The sequence below is a fragment of the Saccostrea cucullata genome, unplaced genomic scaffold (assembly GCF_032062105.1).
Source record: "Saccostrea cucullata isolate Sc308-1 unplaced genomic scaffold, CSIRO_AGI_Scuc_v1 ctg5507, whole genome shotgun sequence".
Classification (NCBI taxonomy): domain Eukaryota; kingdom Metazoa; phylum Mollusca; class Bivalvia; order Ostreida; family Ostreidae; genus Saccostrea; species Saccostrea cuccullata.
The window spans coordinates 13250-35039 of record NW_026929505.1 but is presented as its reverse complement, the minus strand read 5'-3'; the positions used below and the strand labels follow the sequence as shown (position 1 = coordinate 35039).

Here is a 21790-nt window from a genome sequence, read left to right as displayed (position 1 = left end):
TATATAGAAACAATATTAATATGCCACTGTGCAAATGTCCAGCAACTCTGCATTAATTTTCAAATATATACATGCTTTAATTCATCTTTTCCTGCTACTCTAGGATATATAGACATACAAGTCTGAGTAGTATGCATGCATCACAAGCACTAATTGAAACACATATAATTTTTCCAATTTTATCTCCATTGAATCATTCATCTCAAAAAGAATATTGGTTTTGACTCACCAAGTCTGATGATATGGAAACAGAGTACACATTCCTATAATTCTGCTTAAATTCTTTTTTCTAGTCATTCCACACTATGCAGTCTTACTACTCATCTTCACTAATCCCACTGTACACATTTAACAACTCTAATTAACTTAATACAAGTCAGTAATGAAGCAAAACATGCTTGCCTTTGAATTCCCTCCACTTTATTTAAAAAGAGGAAGTAAATGACTGAGCATGCTCAACAAATGGCTCATGGGTAATCCTAGATGTTGCCAGAAAGTTTTTTTCTGGCAGTATTGCCAGAATGTCACCGGAAGTTGTTGCAGCTAGCGGTGATATTTCATTTTTTCTGGCAGTATTGCCAGAATGTCACCAGAAGTTGTTGCCGCTAGCGGTGATATTTCACTAACCCAAAAAGCTTGTTTCTGGTGACAAAAATGTGTTGCTGCAATGTTGCCGCAATATAGCGGCAATATTGCTGCAATAATTTTACTTTGGTAAGGGATATCTGATAAACATGGCTACAGCATGAAGACACCACAGAAATCATTAGAAGCTGGATCCTCTCCTCCAGTCAAACAGCTGCTTGATGTACCAGAGACTGTCAGCACCATAGACACTGGGTATGATGATTACCTTTACAGTGTGGCCTGTCTGAGTGAAGAAGAAATCTGGACAAGAGGATATAGCAGCACCATGAAACTCCATAGCATCAATCAGGGATCACTACTCAAGTCAATCACAACTAAGTCAGGGGACGAACCACACGACATAGCAGTGACAAAAAGTGGAGATCTAGTTTATGCTGATAACATTGATGGAACTGTGAACATTGTGAAGAATGAGAAGATAGAGGAGGTGATCAAACTACAGGACTGGGTACCTCACGGTGTCTGTAGTACCACCTCTGGTGACCTCCTGGTTATCATGGTCAGTGATGATAAAAAACAAACAAAAGTTGTCCGTTACTCTGGCTCCACAGAAAAACAAACCATTCAGTTTGATGATAAAGGTAAACCTCTCTATTCATCTAGACGTTATGACAGATACATAACTGAGAACAGGAACCTGGATATCTGTGTGTCTGACTGGGGATATAAAGCAGTAGTGGTGGTCAATCAGGCTGGGAAACTGAGATTCAGGTACACTGGACATACTCCTTCTCTAAAGAACAATTCATTTGATCCACTAGGAATCACCACAGACAGTCAGAGTCACATCCTTACAGCTGATTATTACAATAACTGTGTCCACATCATAGACCAGGATGGACAGTTCCTCCGTTACATTGACTGTGGACTGAGTAAACCCTGTGGACTGTGTACAGATACAAATGACAATCTGTTTGTTGCTGATCAGTATAGAAAAAGACAAGTGAAGGAAATCAAATATCTAAGTGAAATTTAACAGTGTACCAGTACATATTAAAATGTTTTAAAAATAAATTTCTTTTGTGTTTCAACATCATTAAGAGAATTAAATCAAATCAAATAGCCACAGACACAACATAAATTAAACAGTTACAGGTTACTGGAGAATTGTGTATCGCATTAATTAAGTCTAATGCTATCAATACTGACTTGAGTAAATGAAGTATTGAATACTGGTAGGCATATAAGCATTATTCAAGGTAAAGAAATCCCTCGGTTTACATCATTCCTGTCAATTGTTAGAAAAATTATTTGATACTATGATAATTCCCATTTTGCTTTATGGGAGCGAAGTACGAGGTATTGACTTCGTCCAAAAAAATTATGGCTCAGCATCTTATGAATAATTTCATATTAAATTTTTAAAAGAAATCCTAGGAGTCCACTGTAAAACTTCAAATAACGGTTGCTATTCTGAACTCGGGAGACTCCCAGTCAGATCAAAAATAACTATGTTTGCTATCAAATACCTTGATCATTTAATTTCAATGGAACATACATTGGCACATGAAATTTTTATCAAAAATAAAGAAACTAACACATGGTCTCTATGTTTAAAAACTTGTCTTAATAACTTAGGATTTTCTTATTTAACAAATTTAAATATGTCAATGAAACCAGTGCTTAGCATTATTAAACAACGCATTCATGATCAAATATTACAAGAACAAAATGCAAGTATTATGAATTCCTCAAAACTGTCTTTTTATCAGAACTTTTGTCTTAATAATAAACGTGCACATTATGTTGACAAACTAGAGTCACTGCATGATAGATCATTTTTAGCAAAAATTAGATTAAGTGCACATAACTTAGAAATTGAAAAAGGTAGATATGTTGAAACTAATAAAAATGATAGGATATGTAAAGTATGTCAAAACTTTGATATTGAGGATGAAAAACACTTCATTTTGCTATGTCCAAAATATGAAGCACAGAGAAAAATATTCAAAACAAAATTATCCACTTTCCCTAACTTTAACCAAACAATTGATAATAATGACAAATTGTTAAAAGTATTGATGAATACTAGTTGTAAAAAGGTTCTTAAAATATTATCATCATTTTTATGTCAAATATCTGATATAACAAAAAAAATTCTTTACTCATAAATGAGTATAACTATATTGTACTGAATCATATGTATGTATTTAGTATTTGATAAGCACAATACATAATTTGCTACACCAATTGTTTGTATCCTGTTGTGTTCTACTGTATTTTCATACTTTATATCACTATGTTTGTGTTTGTGCCAATAAAATATTTGTATTTGTATAATTTTGTTCAGACAATGTAACAAAGTAATTTACGAGTCGCTGGTAAAACTCAGTTTGTGACAGTTAAATCAGCATTAACAGTTGCAAATGCCAAATAAAAATATAGTTATTCCCTATATCAAAACATGCACATGTTCTCCCCTTTCTCAGAATACTAAAGGGTATCACATATTTAATATTTTTAAAGATTTCGTTAAAAAAAATAAGAACATGTGTTATTTAATTTATCAGCACAGATTTCAGTGTCATATAATTATATAAAACAATGCATGTCAGATATATTAATTCCATGCTTGAAATAAAAACTGTCATAAAGTTTGACATATTTTATTTTAAAAATACTTTTCACATTGACAATTTCAATGTTTTGATAAGGATGTACATGTATTAAATGCGTAGCAAATATAGAAAGCAGTCACAACTCCATTTCTGTCATGTTTTTCAAAACCGTAAAATTTCCATCTACAACAAGTAATCATATCTTGTAATCATATAATTCTTTAAAATATGTGGTAAATATACACAGATAGTATCAATAAATATGGCACTCTTTCCATTTTTTTTTAATTTTCATTAAAATTTGTTGAAATATCAGCTCAGGTCAGACCTCAAGGAAGATTAATTCTCATGTTTCTTCCATCTTTCTTATCCTTAAAGTCCTTTGTGTGTTGAAGTCTCTCAGTTTGTCACCTTCCAGCCTAAATGTCCCCCTAAGAAAATAAAAGTCATAATCAAATAAAAATAACTATAATTTTATTCAACCTCCCCATAGAGAAAGAAGCCATGATCAAATGAAAGATACATGTATAATATATTATCCCATGTTTACTCCTTTATCCCGTTGATATAGCTCATGTGATATCGGTTTCGTATCACACAGTTGTGACGTCACAATGGGTATTGCGTTAAAGTGATGAAGTAAAATGAAGTGGAGTCCTATTTAAAACCAGTGTTAAACATAAATTTGTGGTGTGAAAAAAATGGGATAAAAAGAATCTCACATGAATTATAGTTAGATATCTTTTTTATCCAACTCGTTGTGTGTTTTTATCCAATCGCCAAGGCTTGGGGATAAAAAGCACACAACTCGTTGGATAAAATCATATCCAACTACAAATCACAGGGCTCAACATTAACTTTAAAATTAACTAGACCAGTCGGACTAGTAGCTGGAAAATTTACTAGACCTGACCTCAATTTCACTAGACCTGACCTAATATCTGTGGTTTACTGAATTAATATTAAATCTGAAAAAAAAATATCATGAAGAGAAAAACGCATAGTTGAATAACATTGTCAGTGTAAGCAAATTGATGCTTATCATTTAACTTGGTTTTGCTGCAAAAAAAATTAAAGAAAATAATGATTAATAAATTCAAGAAAATATCAGAAAGGGAGATGTATTTCAATTCGATTTGGTTCTATGATTGGTTAAATGAAATAACAGCATGCAACAGTTGTTGAGCAGAAAGGAAAAATCTTGGTATAGATAGCATTTATAATTAAGAGAAAGTCAAATGACAGCATGATTTATGAAATATTGATATGTATACTAAGGAATAAAATATGTTTGTTTCCTGTAATCATGGTAATATTACCCTAAAAACAAGAGTTTTTTTTGGCTTAATACGATCTCATAAATTGACATAAGAAACTTCCCAGTTTAAAAACTTTTATTTTCAATTTGCATAATGCCTAAATAAGGGGGTCAAACATCCCGGACTGAACGAACCAGGTTTGATATTTACAGTGGACACCAATCATGGCTGTCTTGCGGTAAAAAACGAAGTTCCAAAAGTTGTTTGGGATTGCTAAATGATATAATGATTATAATAACTTTTTATATTGAAAGTGAATGTTGACTAGGATGACATATTTCATATCTCAAATATTGTATCAGCTGATTGATCAAACACAGATTTGGCAGAAAAAAATCTATCGGCTGCATTTTGAGTCAGTTGGATTACATTTACAGCAATACAGGAAACAAACGTAATTTTTTTTAAGTTCATAATTTTTTTTAGTTGGGATCAAAAAATGAAAATAAAACCTGATTGTAAACATCGATAAACAAGAAAAATCTGTAAATTTGTTGCAAGTTTTGCTTCATTTGAACTTTGGTTGAAATATTTTTACACGACCAGTCGGGCTACCATGAAACAAAATAAACTAGACCGGACCTAACTTTTACTAGTCTGAGTCGGTCGGACGTGCCTTAATGTTGAGCCCTGAAATCATGTGAGATCCTATATTTATCACTTTAACAACCTCTCTTTTAATATTTGGTTCATCCAGCAGAAATAAGTACATGTACAAGTATGACTGTCTACTAATAACTGTGGTACACGTAGCATTTCCTAAGTGTTTAACATATTATCAGATTATTTTAGAGATTTTATCATGCAGAAACAAATTTAAAAATTGTCATACTGAGTATGTCCCTCCTGAATGGTCAGTATGGTCCTTTTGAGGGCCACACTGTCTTCTAGTTGTAAGGCACTGACCCCTGTAAGGGGCCTCCACTTCCCCGCCTCGTCACTGACCTCCCACCTCGGGGACCCGGAATCTGAGGATTATTAAATTTAACATGTATATATATATATATACTCGAAAAATGTAGTAAACACTGGGTTATGAATGAGATGTTTCGACTTTCCATTGAGAATTAAAAAAAAAAACACTTTATTTGTGATCATATGTTAAAAATGAGTGTAAGACCAATTGAAAGAAGAAGGTATTGTTTCCATTCAAATTTTGCCCTGTGATTTTCTAAAAAATGAAACTGGTGTAAAAGTTTAAAACTCCTGATTTTTAAAAAATTGAAATTCAATACAGAAAAATCATACAAGTCATTTTTCTCACGTGTTTTAAAATGCTAATCATGACGTCATAAACATGTACATTTTCTCATATTTTCTTAAAAAGTTGCAGAAGACACCAATTTTCAATGAAGTTTTCTTTCAGATAATATTGTCCACAGGCATCGCCCACAAAGATCTTGAGATATGTGATTTGTTATTGAATTTTGCACAAAATATCAAAAAATAAACGTGGGCGACGGCTGTTGAGTGGACACTGTTTTCTAAAGGAAAATCACCCTTGAAATGTGCCATTTTGGGGCTTTTTCTGTTGAAAATAGAAAAATGCTTCACATAAATGACGTCATATTTGCAGAATGGTAAATCTTCATGCCATATTCTTTCCTGATTCATTAGAGTCATTTATTTAACTAATATTTAAGCAAGTTTCAAAACTTTTTGATGTCATTACATATTTAGGGCGCAATAAAGCTAAAACCATACCTTCTTTTTTTTTAAATATTAATTGCACAGTCTTGCTACATGAATATTGATACAATCAGAAATCAATATCTGTTTTTAACTAAGGAATTACCTCCCTACCCCCCCCAATATATACATGTACTACCAAATTCTCGGTGTAGGCCCCTAAAACTTTTTAAGTCATTTCTTGTAAGTATAAAAAATAATGTTTCATCACTGATATAATGTGCAAGTGATAAATCATTACCAATTAGGCCTTCAAAGTCAATGAGAGGAGATTCTCTACAAAGGAAAAAAATGGTAATAAATAAAGTTATCACTGATTACTAGAAATATAAATTTAAATAAGACAATTTTTATGGCCCTATCCCAAATATATGAAAAGTATTATTTTTGAAATAAGGCTTCAAAATAATCAACAGACACATCTCTCAAACTTACGCAACGTCAATGTCAAATCTTTCTTGATCTCCAAATCGGTAAACATTCAATTCATGTGCAGCTAATGGTGAACGCCAGCATACCTGTTGTAAGGAGAAATTTAGAAAAAATTAATGTTTATATCCATAAAAGATTATATCTAACTAGTCACTATAAACAAGTGTAAACTAAATGTAAATTGCGCCCCCCCCCCAAAAAAAATTTTTTTGATTGACATAATATTTTATTGAACAATTTACAACACAGTTAAAAAAAAAGAACTACATTTAATACTACAAAATAATAAATGATAAAGAACCCCCCCTAGTTTTCCCTATTACATGTATAGTCCTTGTAAATCAATTTTAATCTGATAAGTTTTAACAAACACAATTATATTTACATAAATGTTGTTTGTTTGAAAAGAGTACAAGTATTTTGTATATGGGAAAAAATTGTGAGGATAATTTTTGCAATTTATCAACCTATTTACCTAAAATCTATTTTTTTTTCTTTTCCAAAAAAAAAAAAAATGAAAACAGGACCATCCTCTACTAACACAAAAACAGAATTAGGATTTAACATGTTTCAAGAAAAAATTTGAATATCCCTCCATCTGATGACAGAAACCTAGCTGGCAAGGAGTAATTCTGCAGATGTGCCTGGTTGACAGGGATGCTTACTCCTCCATGACACCTGATCCCACCTCTGGTGTTTTTAGATGTCTGTATTTGCTCTGTTGTTTTAATGGCCCTTTGAGCTTGATTACTGTCCATTATCTTTAGAGTTCATTCAGAATGTCTGATTGCATTTCACAGTGGTTAATTTTCACATACCTTGACTAGCCGTCCTCCATCTTTGTTGATGATGACGACTCCTATTTCATCTGGACCACCATCTTGATCGTCATAATTCCAATGTCTGCCTGCAATAGTGTTTAAATAATAAAGTTATCACTGCATCAACATTATAAATCAATATAATTTGATAAATTCTTAGTATAATTTTTTTTTATTACACCCAATCCAAATACATATATAAAGAAAAGTGCATCAAAATTTACCTTGTAATGTAAAATTTGAACTGTGAAATTGTTACATTCAATGGTTAGTTTTAAGTGTCTATGCCACAAAACATTGAACAATGGCCTCTTGTTTACCTCTTCTGACCAGTGTTCCTACAGGTAAAGCTGCATAACCCGCGTCCGGGATGGATTTGTAGAACAGTAGGTTCTCCTGGTCAAATGTCCAGCGGTGGTATACCTTATCTCCAGTGTCCAAAACAACAAGAACATACTGGGTCTCTGAAAAAAACAAGCAAAATAGAAGGACTATAGATATTTCACCAACATTAGATTTAGTCTAGCTACCATGATAGAAAATTTTGTAAGGAATCGTCGTCTATAATTTGTTGGGTATGCCAGGGCATCAACGCTAGTTGGAAATATGGGATAAGAAAACAGAAAGAAATCAAATTTTGCTTCTATGCTAAATTGATGCTGACACAAGATATTTTGAAAAATGTTTGAAATTTCTTGTAGATTACAAACTTTAAAGAAGACCTATGTCAAAAATGAGAGTGTACGGAACATTAACTTTATGGTGAGCCTGACAATCATCGAATCCATTTCCACATCTTTTATTTGAAGCCTGTATTTGTTCTTATCATCATCATATTCTTTTTCTATTAATTAACTTTATTTATTCAAACTTATTCATATAATCAGTATATATACATATTTTCTCAATATCTGTGAGCCTATGAAAAAAGATATATTATAACACACCCACCCCAAACCAACCAAACTTTAACACATCTATTTTCCAAACATTTCCAAAATTAAGTCAGAACATTGTAATTTTCAGGTGATGCTCAGCTGTAGGATGTATATGAGGATACATGATATCCTCTAGTTTTGTACATACTTGTGTCCTGTTCCTCTTTCCTCCCCTTGATGTGCTGTAGAATCGTTCCTGTTGGCTGAGCTATAGACTCTGCACCAGAAACCTTAACTCGCGTCCCGATTGGTGGAGGCTTTTTAAAATGTTCTGTGATGAACCATTCAATTCTGTTGATCTCTTTCTGCCATTGAAATTTACAAACATATATTGGTAAACCTAAGGTAGACAATAGTCATAGAACAAAACTGATGAAGAACCAATTTTTAAGTGGAAGACACGCACTTAAATTCAATATCTACAACTCCAGAGTGTTTAGATGTACCTTGTTTTACTCTACCAATCACAAAAAAAAACACAATATAGAAAGCCAATAATAACTCACCGTCTCCTGTTTTTTCTTCATAAGGTCCTTTTTTATTGCCTGCCAGGATTTAGCGGGAGTTTGTGGTTCCTTAGGTTCCAAGATGGCTGACATCACTCTTCCTGTTAGAGTCTGAATATAAAATTTTAAAGTATTTGTCATCATGATGGGTTTTATCTTTTAAAATTAATCAATTAAGGTCAGACAAGACGTTCCTCAAAATCTGTTTTGTATATTTTTGTAATGTATGAAAAATATTCAAAATTTTAATAGCATTTTGATTTCTAAACCAGTTTCTAAACGTTTTTAAAAAATCCAAACACTTTTACATTTGAAATTCGAAATTTTTTTTTTCTTCCCCAAAGGATTATATAAGAAAAACTACCCCTGGTATTTTGCAGAAATACCTGGTAAGGTACATCAGTTTTTTGTGTATAAACATGTTTTAGTAGCAATATTTCAATGACAAATTCTTAGAAAAATTTAACTATTATTAAGGAACGTCTCGTCTGTCCTTAAATTTAGTTTTGTTAAATCTGATCAAAATATTATCACAAGTTATTTTTCCTATGATTTTTAAAAAGATTTTTTAAATAAATGTCATTTTACATAAGTATATGCTTTGAACTTAAAATGTTTGAATAAAACAAAATACACATGATGTACTAAAACTAATTTTACCTCTGTTGCTATGGAATCAGAAAGAAAATCTACATCCTTAACAACTGTCACCATGTCAACCCAGCTTGAACTCTGTTAAAAATATAATGGTAATTGTAACAAGAGGCCCATGGGCCACATCGCTCACCTGAGAAGCTTTGACCATTCTGTTCTTTACCAGATTTCCACCTTGTTATACATAATGCATCCCCACCCTACCCCACTGATCATAATTTAGACATTTTGCAATCTACACTACCCCATGATCCTTCCATGGGCACATATGTTTCAGCTTTTTTGGCCCAGTGGTTCCTGAGAAGAAGATTTTCAAAGATTTTCCTTTATATTTCTATGTAAAACTTTGATTCCCTATAATGGCCCCGCCCTTCCCATGGGGGTCACGATTTGAACAATTTAGAATCTACACTTTACCAGGATGCTTCCACATAAGTTTCAGCTTTCCTGGCCCAGTGGTTCTTGAGAAGAAGATTTTCAAAGATTTTTCCTATATATTTCTATATAAAAAATTCAATTCCCCATTGTGGCCCCGCCCTTCCCCCGGGGGTCACGATTTGCACAATTTAGTATCTACACTATACAAGGATGCTTCCACAAAAGTTTCAGCTTTACTGGCCCAGTGGTTCTTGAGAAGAAGATTTTCAGAGATTTTTCCTTTATATTTCTATGTAAAACTTTGATACCCCATTGTGGCCCCGCCCTTCCCCCAGGGGTCACGATTTGAACAATTTAGAATCTACACTATACCAGGATGCTTTCACATAAGTTTCAGCTTTACTGTCCCAGTGGTTCTTGAGAAGAAGATTTTCAAAGATTTTTCCTATATATTTCTATGTAAAACTTTGATACCCCATTGTGGCCCCGCCCTTCCCCCGGGGGTCACAATTTGAACAATTTAGAATCTACACTATACCAGGATGCTTCCACATAAGTTTCAGCTTTTCTGGCCCAGTGGTTCTTGAGGAGAAGATTTTCAAAGATTTTTCCTATATAATTCAATATAAAACTTTGATTCCCCATTGTGGCCCCGCCCTTCCCCCGGGGGTCATGATTTGAACAATTTAGAATCTGCACTACCCCAAGATGCTGTCACATAAGTTTCAGCTTTACTGGCCTAGTGGTTCTTGAGAAGAAGATTTTTTAATGACCCAACCCTATTTTTGTCTTTTCTTGATTATCTCCCCTTGCGAGGGGACATGTCCCTTCATTTTAACAATTTAAATTCCCCTTCACCCAAGGATGCTTTGTACCAAGTTTGGTCAAAATTGGCCCAGTGGTTCTTGAGAAGAAGTCGAAAATGTGAAAAGTTTACAGACAGACAGACAGACAGACGGACAGACGGACGGACAGACAGACGGACGGACGACGGACAAAATGTGATCAGAAAAGCTCACTTGAGCCTTCGGCTCAGGTGAGCTAAAAAAACTTTATAGAATCATTGTCATCTTGAATGAAAGGAATTCAAAAAAAAAATGGTAGTGCTGATATTGAATCAATAGATATATAGTACCATTGAATTTATAACTCACAGTATCTAACTGTTCTCCTACAGGAACAAAGTAGATGGGAACATGAATATGCAGAGCAGCCATCACTTCCAAAACTGATGCAAACAGGCTGTCAGTCTGAGAATGAGACAATTGTAAACAAGAAATCTGAGAGCCTATGCTTAATAGTAATAGCCCCGCTCTGATGTGGAAATACAGTATCATGTCAATAAATGGGTATATGCACGGAAAATTGGATTTTGATATCAGATTCATATGAAAATGAATCCCATCACACAGCATGCCTCAACAAAGAATGTACTAAAATTTCAAGCATCTGTATTGAGTACAGCTGAGAAAACTGTGACAAAATTTGTTAATTTATGAAACGGACAGATGCACTTACAAACAGGAAGTTGACATCGGATCTGAACAAGATTTAATCCCACCATATAGCATGCCTTATCAAAGAGTGTGCAAAAATGTTAAGCATCTGTGATGAGTATTTGCTGAGAAAACTGTGACAAAAATTTGTTATGCATGAAACATGTATGAACAGACAGATGCACGGACGAACAGGAAGTTGTCATTAGATTTGAACAAAAATCAATCCAACCATATGGCTTGTCTCAGAGAAGATTGTTTCAAAATATCAAGCATCTGCAATGAATAGTTGCGGAGAAAACTGTGACGAAAATTCATTATGTATAAAAACATGTCTGAAATGGACAGACACACAGACGAACAGGAAGTTGACATCAGATTTGAACAGAAATAAATCCCACCATATGGCATGCCTCAGAGAAGATTGTGTTAAAATTTCCAGAATCTGCAATGAGTATAGTTGCTGAGAAAACTGTGACAAAATTTTGTTATGTATGAAACGGACAGACACACGGATAAACAGAAAGTTGACATCGGATTTACACAAAAATGTATCCCACCATATGCCATGCCTCAGAGAAGATTGTATCAAATATCAAGCATCTGCAATGAGTAGTTGCTGAGAAAACTTTGACAATATTTGTTAACGGACCGACAGATGGACAGGTAGACAGACGGAAAGACAGACAGTCACACAAGGGTTAAACAGTATACCCCCCTCTCCTTCAGAGCGGGGGTATAATAATTATTTCAATAAATCAAATTACTTTTTTTCTAAAAAAGATAATGAAAAGTCAGAGTAGCTTTCAACGTTACTTTACATATTTGTACATGTATATAACGATCATATTTTATATAACACCTCCCTTACCCTAGAACATGGCTGCTTTGTTTCTTCAGTTTCTGGGGAGCAGTCATTGAACAGACCATCAGATATAATCACTATTTTAGGATACACTGTGTGGTGATGACCAATTTCTGTTGGCTTTACTGTACATCAATGAATAAAGAAAATAACATCAAACTGACATCATAGCAAGATGGCTGAAGCAATATCTACAACCTTACACTATAATCTAAATAAAATATGGCCTGTTAAAGTTTTCAGAATATGTTCAAGGTATTGAATTTACATGTAACACCTTAATTAAGACATATTCCATTTACCTGCATTTGACATTGATATATGCTTGGAGTTCAACATATTTTAGGTATCTGACATATGACAGGTATATGAGTTCACCTGTTTAGTGTTTAATCTTACTTCAGTTTTACCTCTGAGTTGTAGAAGTTTGAGTGCTGTCAGAAGACCCTGTATGATCGGGGTGCTGGTCATGTGTGGCTGGATGTATACACGTTCTACAGAAAACAGATAACTCATAACACTACAAATACACTAGAAATGAAAATCTATCAAGACAGACATGTGTAATTTTGAGAAAATAAAGTTCTCATGAATTGAAAGTACTTTACAGTATGTTGGTTAACTAAAAAGTTTTCCTAATAATACATGTAAGTATACCCAGGATTTTCTTTACTGTATCCTTGTCCCGAGTTAGATCCTGCTCCACTTTGGTCTTATCACCAATGGTTACCACAGCAACTTGACCCAAGCAATCTGTAAATTAGGGAATTATTAAAAACATTTCTTCAAAGTCACAATTCATTATATGACAACTATTTTTAGTTTTGTCTTGGCTTACTTTGTAGAACCCTCTCCGCCTCTCTCAACTGTTGCTTTATTGGGTTCCCTGCCATGCTGCGAGACAGATCCAGACACATTACAGTACAAAACTGGTCAGGCATCTCTCCCTTACCTAGCTTCTCTGTAGCTTCAAGAAGAATTATAGGAATGCATTACATTGTACAAGGATTTTCTAAAGGGAACAATATCATAAGCAGATCTGGCTTTCCACTACGGTACGTTATTTATACCGATACCTTGTGTAGCTACCTCCATGGAGTGTTGTACAACCTTGACCCCATCTTCTCCCCAGATTTTCTGTAGCTTTTCATGGAGCCCTACCATAAAAACCATCTTCAAATTGATTTTCTATATAAAGGATGCTTGAGTTGTCTGCTTCAAAGAATCTTGTAACCAAATTGAATTTTTACAAAAATTAACAAGCGTTTAATATGTATTCCAGGGATATTAAAAAAGGTTTGAATTAAAAGAAATTAAATATTAGTCCAATTCATTATTATACAGATAACTCTAGTTCATAAATATCATAAATGTATACTAAGTACTTTATTTACCAGCTATTTTAGTATCAGTATATCCTTCATCTTTTTCTGATTCCTCTTCAGCTCTGAAATGAAAGAAAATGTCTGTTGAAATTCAATAATTTTCACATTTTTTTGTTCACAATAATCACTTCTTTATTTTACAAAGAAGCAAAATTTCATTCCAAAATTTAATTTACTTTTTACTCAATCCTTGAATTGCACTGAAGAAAGCTGAGAAGTCTACAGGTTGTGACCTCTGTCCGACCTTGACCTCAGGAAGAATTTGTTGACCCTTGGCCTGGACATGTCTCACCAACTGACTAATTCTCTCTTTGCTAGAGAGGGGTTCTTCAGTTTGACGCCGGACCAATTCCTGAAAGAACAATTTTGAATCTTGTCATGGCAACTGAATGCAAGTATTACATCCTATTTAAAATAATTTAAAAGCTTTCTTCTACTTAATCTCTCGTTTTTAAGACTCTTAGTCTATATCATTTTGTGAAAATTCAGTAATTGAGTCAGTTGAAGTACATGTACATATAAAAAATGCACCTGAATAAAAACCTTTTCTTTTGATGTTCTTTTTTTTTATTTTCAAAATTGACATGAAATGAGCTTAATCACTTCATCCATTAATTTGTTATATTTGTTTCATTATAATCTTCAAATTTTATGAGGCCTTAATTGTTAAGAATTTTTCCAGGGATCTCCCCTAAAAAACTTTGCAATACATGTATTTATAAATTCCTTATCTGAGTTCACGCTAAACAAGCTTTACTGTACCTCTGATGGCTGTCTACCACTAGGTGGAGCTGCTTGAGAAGAGATGCCTTCACTCTGTAGTTTACTAGCAACACTTTCATACAGCCTTTGTTGTAACTCTGGCAACAGTTCGGCGATGGCGTCACGTAAAACCAGGATCTGTCTCTGACGGAACTGATCCAGCTCCTCGGTCACGCACTGCTGAACCTGTGCTCCGATCTGTCTCGCCAGCTGTTCCTGAGTCATTATCTCCCTTGCTTGGCCTGCTCGCAGACCGGTTAATTCATGAGATAAAAATGACTTCAGCTCCGACATCTCCCTACTCAGTCCACTGGATACTGATGGATATAAAAATGATGTTTGTAGTCACAGTTTATACTTTTACGTTGCATTTATCATTATGTAAGTAAAAATTTTTCACATTATTCATAACACTGTTCTTATCCTACCTTTCTCACTAGACATCTTATCCTCCCTGTAAAGAAATATTCATTGATAAAATAAGTATAAGTACTCCAAATTATAAATATTTTTGTAAATTCTTGGAACTCTAATGCATCAGCAAATCCTGAAGTAAAGGGCATCCTAATAAAGTGACAACCTTTTGTATAAAGTGGTGACCTCTGGGACCTCCTTGTGTGACATTGCTGCTTCTTCACTTAAGACAGTCACAGAAATGCGGACATCCTCAACCAACTCCTGTACCTTCTCAGTTACAAGTAACCTCTCCAGAAACTTCTGCAATCTCTGAATGAAAGCAGAGCAGGTGCCCCTCTCCAGCTCTTCCTGACTAGTAAATAGCACTGTGAGTTGGAGGCACCCCAGAGATATGTCTGTCAGGTGGCCCCTCACCTCCCGTAAGAGGTACCTCACCAGTTCTTGACATTTGTTGCAGCCCTTGTTCACCAGGTCCTTGAGGACCGTCCTCTCCAGGGCCTGGAGGTCCTCTGTCAGGGAGGTGGTTAACTGTACCTTGATCCTGGTCCTCAGTGCCTCCTCAGTGTCCTCAATTCCCCTCCATCTCAGTGTCACTAATGAGGAACCAGTGTGAGTGTCAACTGTCGAAAGGAAATCAGTCACAATGACACAATTATTTAAACCTTTATCCTATATATTACTCTAAGAAGAAACATCTTCAGTTCTTACAGACAAGATACAAAAATGTCTTCAACTTAACAATAATTTATCATTATCCTTTTAGATATGGACCCCATATTTGTTTCAAAGGTCCATTATACTTACATGTTCTTCATAAGTGTAAGGATTTAAAATGAATGAACACATAGGCATATCTTATTGCTGGTAAACATCTAACCTTCCAATGTCCCCTCTTTCTGCAGTTTCTCCATAAGTCCATCATTTACATGCAGCTCTACCACAACACAACATCGTCCTATCTGTATGTACTTCCCCTTCTCATGCACAAAGAAGTGAAGAGTTTTGTCCCCTGATGGAGCGCCCCCTGTGACAGAGGTGGAGGGGGAGAGGGGGACTGTGTCTGTTGTAGGGCTGGGGGTCAGGGGGTCAGACAGCTCCTGCCCTCTGTCAGTGTCACCTAAACAAAGGACAGAACAGAGGGGGGGTGACATTCAAAAATTACATTTATTACTTTATTAATAGCCAAATTAGGAATTGAGAAGTTCTTTATGCAAATAGATGAATAATTAGCCATAGTAACACTTCTTTACATTAATGATATACCCTAAAATCTTAAAAATAAGCCGCGGCTTATTTTAAGTTTTGGTAAGAAAGTGGGGGCTTATTTTTAAGACCGGCTTATTTTCAAATTGTGGCTTATTATCAATGCAAAAAACTGGTAAGAGAAGAGAGCACTCTTGTATTCATTGGCGTTTCCCGGTGTACGTTCTTTAGGATCGTCTACTTTATATTTTGAGAATGCCGATCCCGAAAAGTTAATTTAATTGTAAACAGCATATGAATTTACATGAAATATAAACTTGTTTTAAAAAAGTAAAAATAATATATAAGATATCCGCTTGCAATTGAATTACTTGATAAAAAAAATTAATCAAACAAACACATATTTAAACAACTCAATTATACGGTTCATTGAAATGTAATTACTACCAAGCCCTGCCGATCAGCAGGTTTCTTGCCTGGGGCAGTATTATCTGGCAGTTAAATACTTTACAAACAAAAACTTCTTTTTATCCATTTACTTATCTAATTATTACCACATTATAACACATCGTTAGCTTGTACAGGTCTAGATGAGATAATTATTGTTCTGACAATTTCATGAAAAAAATTCACCATTTTAGCTGGTTCCGCAATTAAGTTTTTTTTAGCCAGCGTAACATGATTACTGTTAAAAATAAATAACTTTATAAACAACCCTTAATTAGTAATTTTACATACCTTCATTAGTAGCTACAGACTTACTTCGTACTATGACTCATACTCGTTTGTACTATGTCCTATGCAGATATTGGTAAAGGTTAAATGAATTAAAGAAAGATAACTTTTTATTTTGCACATTAAATAAATATCGTCAAAGCTTTCACTCTTCAAATTTTTAAGACGAGGAAATCGTCAAACGTTTAACATCTTTCCTAAATGACATTGTCATGACCGGCTTATTTTCAAAACTGGCTTATTTTCGAGTAATTTTTAATGCAAGAAATAGGTGGCTTATTTTCAAAACCGGCTTATTATTAAATCCGTCTTATTTTCAAGATTTTAGGGTTTCTGGGTTAAAATTTAATATATGATGATCCATAACTTATTAATCAGGGGAAAGGTGATAAAGTATGTATATACAGTGGACCTTCAGATATCCGGATGCCAGATATCTGGATGCTTCAGTATCCAGACGATTTTTCATCGAAACGAAATTTTTAAATGTTATTTTGTCTTGTTTAACTGTTGATTCAGATATCTGGATGCTTCGCATATCCGGACAAATTGACTGGGAACCAAAGCGTCCGGATAAATGAGGGACCACTGTACAGGCAATGCTTTAATTCCTTTACATGTACTATCTTACATTTTGTCAGAACATTGATATAACAAATAAGAATCAGATATGAGTTACTTTAATATTGATGTCTAAGATATTACTTGAAGATTGTGTGACATTGAAGTGGAAGGCTGTATCGTCTGCACATGAGATATCTGATTCTACTGCCTCAATCTGTAGACTCAGGCTGCTGGAGCTCTGAACAGGCTGGTTCTCCCCAGATACTACAAAAAAAGTATAACATTTCATTAAGTATATCATAATCAGTCATACTGGGAAATCGATCATCTTGAAATACAGTAACACTAATTTGTAAAGGTTTAAAACTTTCTTTGCTTTGAGGAATTAAGAAACCCACAATGGAACATTCCTATCTTTGGATGACTCTTACTGTTTCAAGTGCTTCAGTCTGTCTGAAAATAGTGATCAAGTCAATTTACTTCTTGCATACAGCATGTATGCATTTTACATTTTCCAAGGAATTTTAAGTCACCTTGCCTGAGACCTCTGGTACAGGGCTTCAATCTTGTATATAACCTGTTACCTCTGTCCTCAGATACAGGACTTTCTTCTGGTATATTACGTGTCATCTCAGGTACAGGACTTCCTTCTGGTATATTACCTGACATCTCAGGTACAGGACTTCCTTCTGGTATATTACGTGTCATCTCAGGTACAGCATTTCCTTCTGGTATATTACCTGTCATCTCAGGTACAGCATTTCCTTCTGGTATATTACCTGTCATCTCAGGTACAGCATTTCCTTCTGGTATATTACCTGTCATCTCAGGTACAGCATTTCCTTCTGGTATATTACCTGTCATCTGTATCTCACCTGATATCTCAGGTATTGGACCTCCTTCTGGTATATTACCTGACATCTCAGGTACGGGACTTCCTTCTGGTATATTACCTGTCACCTCAGGTACAGGATTTCCTTCTGGTATATTACCTGTCATCTCTATCTCACCGGATATCTCAGGTATTGGACCTCCTTCTGATATATTACCTGACATCTCAGGTACTGGACTTCCTTCTGGTATATTACCTCACATCTCAGGTACAGGATTTCCTTCTGGTATATTACCTGTCATCTCTATCTCACCTGATATCTCAGGTATTGGACTTCCTTCTGTTATATTACCTGACACCTCTAACTCACCTGACATCTAAGGTACTGAACTTCCTTCTGATATATTACCTGACATCTCAGGTACAGGACTTCCTTCTGGTATATTACCTGTCATCTCTATCTCACCTGATATCTCAGGTATTGGACTTCCTTCTGGTATATTACCTGACACCTCTAACTCACCTGACATCTCAGGTACAGGACTTCCTTCTGGTATATTACCTGTCATCTCAGGTACAGGACTTCCTTCTGGTATATTACCTGTCACCTCAGATACAGGACTTCCTTCTGGTATATTACCTGACATCTCAGGTGTGGGAATTCCTTCTGGTATATAACCTGACATCTCAGGTACAGGATTTCCTTCTGGTATATTACCTGACATCTCAGGTACAGGACTTCCTCCTGGTGTATTACCTGTCACCTCTAACTCACCTGACACCTCAGGTACAGGACTTCCTTCTGGTATATTACCTGTCACCTCTAACTCACCTGACATCTCAGGTACAAGACTTCCTTCTGGTATATCACCTGACATCTCAGGTACAGGACCTCCTTCTAGTGTATTTCCTGTCACCTAAGATACAGGGCTTCCTCCTGGTATAATACCTGTCACCTCTATCTCATCTGATATCTCAGGTACAAGAATTTCTTCTGGTATATTACCTGTCATCTCTAACTCACCTGACATCTCAGGTACAGGATTTCCTTCTGGTATATTACCTGTCATCTCTATCTCACCTGATATATCAGGTACGGGACTTTCTTCTGGTATATTACCTGTCACCTCTATCTCACCTGATATCTCAGATACAGGACTTCCTTCTGGCATATTACCTGTCACCTCAGGTACAGGATTTCCTTCTGGTATATTACCTGTCATCTCTAACTCACCTGATATCTCAGGTACAGAACTTCCTTCTGGTATATAACCTGTCATAATTTCAGGTATGAGACTTCCTTCTGGTATATCACCTGTCACCTCAGGTACAGGATTTCCTTCTGGTATATTACCTGTCATCTCAGGAAGAGGACTTCCTTCTGGTACATTACTTGTCACCTAAGGTACAGGATTTCCTTCTGGTATATTACCTGACACCTCAGGTACAGGACTACCTCTTGGTATATTACCTGTCATCTCTTACTCACCTGATATCTCAGGTACAGAACTTTCTTCTGGTATATTACCTGTCATCTCTAACTCACCTGATATCTCAGGTATGGGACTTCCTTCTTGTATATTACCTGTCATCTCTAACTCACCTGATATCTCAGGTACAGAACTTCCTTCTGGTATATAACCTGTCATTTCAGGTACTGGACTTCCTTCTGGTATATCACCTGTCACCTCAGGTACAGGATTTCCTTCTGGTATATTACCTGTCATCTCAGATACAGGACTTCCTTCTGGTATATTACCTGTCACCTCAGGTACAGGACTTCCTTCTGGTATATTACCTGTCATCTCAGGTATAGGACTTTCTACTGGTATATTACCTGTCATCTCAGAAACAGGACTTCCTTCTGGTATATTACCTGTCACCTCTACTTTACCTGATATCTCAGGTACAGGACTTCCTTCTGGTATATTACCTGTCACCTCAGGTACTGGACTTCCTTCTGGTATATTACCTGTCACCTCAGGTACAGGATTTCCTTCTGGTATATTACCTGACATCTCAGGTATGGGACTTCCTTCTGGTATATTACCTGTCATCTCAGAAACAGGACTTCCTTCTGCTATATTACCTGACATCTCAGGTATGGGACTTCCTTCTGGTATATTACCTGACACCTCAGGTACAGGACTTCCTTCTGGTATATTACCTGTCACCTCTATTTCACCTGATATCTCAGGTACAGGACTACCTTCTGGTATATTACCTGACATCTCAGGTACTGGACTTCCTCCTGGTATATTACCTGTCACCTCTATTTCACCTGACATCTCAGGTACAGGATTTCCTTCTGGTATATTACCTGTCACCTCTATTTCACCTGATATCTCAGGTACAGGACTACCTTCTGGTATATTACCTGACATCTCAGGTACTGGACTTCCTCCTGGTATATTACCTGTCACCTCTATCTCACCTGACATCTCAGGTACAGGATTTCCTTCTGGTATATTACCTGTCACCTCAGAAACAGGACTTCCTTCTGGTATATTACCTGTTACCTCTAACTCACCTGACACCTCAGGTACAGGACTTCCTTCTGGTATGTTTCCAGTAACTGTTCGTTGGCCTGTTGTGATAGACCCTCCATGAGCTCTGATGCTAACATTCCTACAATTGAAAAAAAAAACAGTGACTTTAAAAAACCCTGAACAATTGCAATCAAGATATATAGCTGAATGCTTGCATGACCTTACGTGTAATGCAAAGCATTATCCTTATATTGAATCAGTTGTATAAGACTCTCGTATGAACATGTCTTTTTATAATCTGTAAATATCAGTCTTTAAAATAAGTCTATACTATAGCATACCATTTCAACTCACCTTTGGTTACTCATGGTGTATTCTTTCAGTCATTTTTCTGAATATCAATATGACATTGTTTTATAATGGAAGAATATTCATTGCTTTCCTGAAAAATGAAAATTGACTGGAATATGAAATCAAATGATGTGACCCCCCCCCCAATTACCAGCACACAAACTTTTATAACACTTTTTACCACTATACTAATTTCTATGTCTAGTAATAATGCAAATATCTTTGCAGCAAATTTAATATTAAAATACCTTCCTTTCAAAACTCACATTATGGAGAAACACTCCAGTGTATTTGGGAGTACATTGCTTTAGGACTATGAGTTGACTGTTTAAGGTCTATGAGTTGACTGTATCAATATACAGCTATACAGACTGAAATTTATAAGCATTTACATTCACTAGTTCACAACTTGGCTAGATCAGGTCCCTGTCTAGATAATCTACAGGTAGGTCCCTATACATAATTTTTCAACTTCCTTAAAAAATGAATATTCAGAGGACTACCGATCGGTTTAATTAGTCATTACCTTAATTAATTCTTAACAACATATTTGATTGTGCTATCGATAAATTAATCAATTAGTTATTAGTTGATCAGTCAAACTTAATTGAAATTTAACCAATATTAATAAATAACGAATAAATCACCTTTCTTTAGTTTAAATGTCCTCACAACATGATCAACATGCCTTCTGTTTATGAATATGACATATAACGAGAAATGAAACCGAAAGTAAACTTGAAAAATT

The 21790-nt window shown here is 35.2% G+C and overlaps 2 protein-coding genes across 5 annotated transcripts; one reads left to right on the top strand and one right to left on the bottom strand.

Moving 5' to 3' along the window:
- The first annotated feature begins 745 nt into the window (after positions 1-745).
- On the top strand, positions 746-1624 carry LOC134281053 (uncharacterized). Its single transcript, XM_062763511.1, has 2 exons — positions 746-1138; positions 1388-1624. The coding sequence occupies exons 1-2, from the start codon at positions 746-748 to the stop codon at positions 1622-1624; spliced, it is 630 nt and encodes a 209-aa protein (XP_062619495.1).
- Positions 1625-3238: 1614 nt separating this feature from the next.
- Positions 3239-21742, bottom strand: LOC134281054 (uncharacterized). Of its 4 annotated transcripts, XM_062763514.1 has the most exons (26): positions 21309-21352; positions 21046-21133; positions 20733-20830; positions 17512-17634; positions 15746-15985; positions 15032-15488; positions 14880-14905; positions 14452-14768; positions 13866-14041; positions 13699-13751; positions 13381-13461; positions 13143-13271; positions 12962-13057; positions 12715-12798; positions 12311-12429; positions 11098-11193; positions 9572-9643; positions 8912-9022; positions 8554-8710; positions 7788-7931; positions 7465-7553; positions 6650-6732; positions 6456-6490; positions 5358-5493; positions 3535-3637; positions 3239-3389 (listed from the first exon to the last, which is right to left on the bottom strand). In XM_062763514.1, exons 2-25 carry the CDS (start codon positions 21057-21059, stop codon positions 3553-3555), a joined length of 3021 nt encoding a protein of 1006 aa, XP_062619498.1. In that variant the 5' UTR covers positions 21060-21133; positions 21309-21352; the 3' UTR covers positions 3239-3389; positions 3535-3552. The 4 variants fall into 4 exon arrangements, with proteins under 4 accessions (XP_062619498.1, XP_062619500.1, XP_062619497.1 ...); XM_062763516.1 differs by lacking the exon at positions 21309-21352 and adding an exon at positions 21690-21742 and having other exon boundaries at positions 3239-3637; positions 21046-21082; XM_062763513.1 differs by having other exon boundaries at positions 3239-3637.
- Positions 21743-21790: the final 48 nt, after the last annotated feature.